Raw genomic sequence first — 4,428 nt, 5'->3', positions numbered from 1 at the left:
GTTCAGGTAGCCGGCCCAAGGTTGACTCAGCCTTCCATCCTTTTGAGGTCAGTAAAAGGAGTCCCCAGCTTTCTGGGAGGAAAGTGTAGATGACTGGGGAAGGCAATGGCAAACCACCCCATAAAAAGTCTGCCATGAAAACATTGTGAAAGCAACGTCACCCCAGAGTCGGAAACGACTGGTGCTTGCACAGGGGACCTTTCCTTCATGCCTTGTTTCTCTCTCCTGCTACAGAGATGGCGACAGAAGGGGAGCCCGGCGGCCTCATCAAAGTGGTCCATCTTTTCCTCCTGGCCACTGCCTGGGGGATGCAGTTGTGGGTCACCTTCATCGCAGGTGAGTTGGGGGAGCGCTTTCCTTGCGCTTGTAGCCTCCTCACTCCTACGCTGTGCTCAGAGGACCGGAGAAGGGCAGAGCCGTGCTCTGACCCCTTCCCACAGCCCTTCCTCTGGCCTGTTCGGCCCTGAGTCCCCCGTCTCGCGGCCCAAGAATCCTGGCTGGGAACTGCCGGCTCCACCCTGTGAAATCTGCTCCTCTCCCAGCGCTGGAAGCAAAACTTAGCCAGCCTTTGCCGTGTTGCTTCTTCTCTTCCCTGTGCAGGGTTTGTTCTCTTCCGGGGGCTGAGCAGACACACCTTTGGCCTGGTCCAGAGCAAGCTCTTCCCCTTTTACTTCTACACCTTGCTGGGCTGCAGTTTCCTCAACCTGGCCATCTTTGCCACCTTTCATCCCCGGGAACTCCTCAGCACCAGTGAAACCATCCAGGTATCCCTCGCCAGACATTTTGCAACCGTTGATGGGCAGGAGAGGCTTGTTGGTGTTGGCGTTAGAGATGGGCACAAACCGTCTCACGGGCCAGAATTTGAGACAAGCTTCAGCCAGCTTGGAGCCCCCAAACCGATGTTTGGAGAAAGCACCTTCTCTGAACATTTAGAATAGGGTTGGAAGGGACCTCTGAGGTCATCTAGTCCAGCCCCCTGCACAAACTCACAGATACCTCCCCCACCCACTCCCAGTGACCCCTGCTCCAGGCCCAGAAGAAGTCAGTTCGGTGTGGTGGTGAAGTGCACAGACTCTTATCTGGGAGAGCCGGGTTTGATTCCCCACTCCTCCACTTGCACCTGCTGGAATGGCCTTGGGTCAGCCAGAGCTCTCTTTTCTGGGAGAGCCGGGTTTGATTCCCCACTCCTCCACTGGCACCTGCTGGAATGGCCTTGGGTCAGCCAGAGCTCTCTTTTCTGGGAGAGCCGGGTTTGATTCCCCACTCCTCCACTGGCACCTGCTGGAATGGCCTTGGGTCAGCCAGAGCTCTCTTATCTGGGAGAACCGGGTTTGATTCCCCCCTCCTCCACTTGCACCTGCTGGAATGGCCTTGGGGCAGCCAGAGCTCTCTTATCTGGGAGAACCGGGTTTGATTCCCCACTCCTCCACTTGCACCTGCTGGAATGGCCTTGGGGCAGCCAGAGCTTTCTTATCTGGGAGAACCAGGGTTGATTCCCCACTCTTCCACTTGCACCTGCTGGAATGGCCTTGGGTCAGCCAGAGCTCTCTTATCTGGGAGAACCGGGTTTGATTCCCCACTCCTCCCCTTGCACCTGCTGGAATGGCCTTGGGTCAGCCATAGCTCTCTTATCTGGGAGAAGCAGGTTGGATTCCCCACTCCTCCACTTGCACCTGCTGGAATGGCCTTGGGTTAGCCATTGCTATCACAGGAGTTGTCCTTGAAAGGGCAGCTTCTGGGAGAGCTCTCTCAGCCCCACCCACCTCATAGGGTGTCTGTTAGGGAGGAGATATAGGAGATTGTGAGCCGCTCTGAGACTGATTCAGAGAGAAGGGAGGGGTATAAATCTGCAGCCTTCTTCATTTACTAGACTTTTGTTGTTTTGGGCTCTTTGGGGGACCCTTTGACCGAAGGGCTGAGGGTTGTGGGGTCTGCCTGTCAGCTCTTGGGCCCCTTTTGCTCCCCCCCCCCCAACTTCAAAGCTTTGAATCACCCAAATACAGTCCTGGATGCTGACTGTGATGGACCAAGAGTCTGGTTCAGGATCAGGCAGTTTTGTGGGCTCCCAGCAGACCCTCCTCTGGACTGAGGGCTGTAAGCGAAGCCAGTCTGAGCGGTTCAGGAGGCCTGTGGTGTCTGCTCTCTCTGCAGATGGGGCTGTTCTTCGTGGGCGTCCTCCTGGCTGCTGCCAACGCCTCCTGGCTGTCCCGGAGCACCACCAAGAGCATGTTCAAGATGCAGGCCATTGAGCGGGAGCACGGGCTGGGGGAGGAGGTGGGGCTGTCGGCCCGCCGGGAGGAGTACCAGCGGCTGAAGGAGAAGGACGCCAAGTACCGGGGGCTGCGCCAGAAGTTCTTCACCTTCCACGGTCTCTCCTCCCTCTGCAATCTGGCTTGCTTCCTCTGCACGGGCGTGAATTTGGCGTTCCTGGCTCTGCGCTTGGACGGCCTGTGAGCCAGAAGGGAGGGGGCCCTGCTGGGGTCCTCTCCTCTTCCTCCACTTCTGGATGCAGAACCTCCCAGGCACGACCCGGAGCCTTCTCTGGAAGCCCTTCTCTGCAACCTGGGTTGGCTGGCTGGGGGCCTGGATTCCCCTGTGAGGGGTGGTCGAGAGCGATCCAAAGGCTCTCTGGTTGTGTCCAAATAGGCAGACTGGGCCGTGTGCCCAAATAAATGTCACTTGGCTTCGACCTCTTCAGTTCAGCCGTGTTACAATCAGGAAGAGTTCTGGCGATACCTCTAAGCATGGGAGACTGAATTCTCACCCCCGTTTCCCCAGCCGTTAGGATCTTCCATGGCCTGAGAAGGGTCTGCATTGCTCAAGCTCAACCTTCGGCGGACCTCAGAAGGTGGGAAGGCCAGCGTCTGTGCACCTGTTGCCTGAACTGGGAGGGAGGGAGGGGGCTGTGTCTGGCTAGAGCCATTCCCAGCTTCGGTCTGTAGAACCAGCCTGCTGGTGTGAGGAGAGCGGAGTTCCTCCAGCTTTTTTCCTTGCTGCAGCCCTTGGGTTTCCTCTAGCCCAGAGTTTTGCCATCCTGCAGGGGCCCCGATCCTAATCTTAGTCCTGAGTTCTATATGAGCACATGAGAGAGGCAGAGGGAGGAAAGAAGGCAACTCCCAAGAGCACTTTCTAGAAGTTTCCGAGAAGTGTGACCTCTTGTTGCCTGCCTTTATCTTTAACGGACAGACATTTCAGCTCTTGAGTTCAGCTTAAAGCTGACAAGCAGCAAGAGATAAAGCCCCATTTATACACCAAGGCTGGCCACACAGCGGGCAACGCGCCCGTCTCTCTACAGCTTCTGCTCTTCTGGGCCAGCCCTGACACTGGGCACAGTAGGACACTGCCTGGAGTGCCAGCCTAGGGTGCCCCCCTGTGACTCAGTGAGGTTGTCAGTGCAGGGAGGTGGGGGGGCAGACAGTCTGGGGCCTGCCCTACCTGAGGCTCACGCAAGTCAGTGGTGGAGCTGGGACTTGAATTCAGCTCTGAGTTCCAGTCCAGCGGACTATCCGTTTAGCCCCTCTCTTGTCTCCTGTGCTGCCAGACAGAAGGCTGGCTGTCATCCTTTCTCTTTGGTTTGCTTTCTTCTCCCCCCTCTTCCCCCTTGATGGACATGCTCCCACCCACCCATCCCCTGGCCTGGTAAGTCCTCTGGCTTTGCAGCAGCAGCCCTCTTGTGTGGATTTGCTTGTCTGATTGGGTTGCCCAGAAGGGAGCCTGAGGAACAAACCGTAGAATCATAGAAATAAAAGGGAACTCGAGGGTCATCTAGTCCAACCCCCCCTGCACAATGCAAGACATTCACAACTACCTCCCCTCCCCCCCCCACACACACACAGTGACCCCTGCAAGCTCCATGGCCAAAAGACAGCAAAAAACCCTCCAGGATCCCCGGCCAAATTCGCCTGGAGAAAAATTGCTGCCTGACTCCAAAGTGTGAATCAGCATTTCCCTGGGTGTGTCAGGAAGGTTCATGAGAACTCAGCACTGGTGCAGCCCTTAGAATTCTAGAGTTGGAAGGGACCTGCAGGGTCATCTAGTCCAACCCCTGCACAATGCAGGAAACTCACAAACACCTCCCCCTAAATTCACAGGATCTTCATTGTTGTCAGATGGCCATCTAGCCTCTGTTTGAAAACCTCCAAGGAAGGAGAGCCCACCACCTCCCGAGGAGGAAGCCTGTTCCACTGAGGAACCACTAAACTCACAAACACCTCCCCCTAAATTCACAGGATCTTTATTGCTGTCCGATGGCCATCTAGCCTCTGTTTAAAAATCTCTAAGGAAGGAGAGCCCACCACCTCCCAAAGAGGAAGCCTGTTCCACTGAGGAACCCCTTTAAATTCACAAACCCCTCCCCCTAAATTCACAGGATCTTCATCACTGTCAGATGGCCATCTAGCCTCTGTTTCAAAACCCCCAAGGAAGGAG

General features: G+C 56.1%; 1 protein-coding gene across 1 annotated transcript; it reads left to right on the top strand.

Annotated features, from left to right (window-relative positions):
• The first annotated feature begins 232 nt into the window (after positions 1–232).
• On the top strand, positions 233–2,689 carry TMEM205 (transmembrane protein 205). The gene is made up of 3 exons (XM_060252310.1): positions 233–336; positions 601–764; positions 2,152–2,689. The coding sequence occupies exons 1-3, from the start codon at positions 237–239 to the stop codon at positions 2,452–2,454; spliced, it is 567 nt and encodes a 188-aa protein (XP_060108293.1). The 5' UTR covers positions 233–236; the 3' UTR covers positions 2,455–2,689.
• Positions 2,690–4,428: the final 1,739 nt, after the last annotated feature.

The sequence above is a fragment of the Heteronotia binoei genome, chromosome 13 (genome assembly GCF_032191835.1).
Source record: "Heteronotia binoei isolate CCM8104 ecotype False Entrance Well chromosome 13, APGP_CSIRO_Hbin_v1, whole genome shotgun sequence".
Taxonomy (NCBI): Eukaryota; Metazoa; Chordata; class Lepidosauria; order Squamata; family Gekkonidae; genus Heteronotia; species Heteronotia binoei.
This window is presented reverse-complemented; position numbering and strand designations above follow the sequence as displayed.

What these genes read in the sequence shown, in the direction of transcription:
- TMEM205 (XM_060252310.1), top strand. Translation starts at nt 237, where the DNA reads ATGGCGACAGAAGGGGAGCCCGGCGGCCTCATCAAAGTGGTCCATCTT. An exon ending in GTGGGTCACCTTCATCGCAG is followed by an intron (nt 337 to 600) that starts GTGAGTTGGGGG and finishes TTCCCTGTGCAG; the next exon opens with GGTTTGTTCTCTTCCGGGGG. An exon ending in GCACCAGTGAAACCATCCAG is followed by an intron (nt 765 to 2,151) that starts GTATCCCTCGCC and finishes CTCTCTCTGCAG; the next exon opens with ATGGGGCTGTTCTTCGTGGG.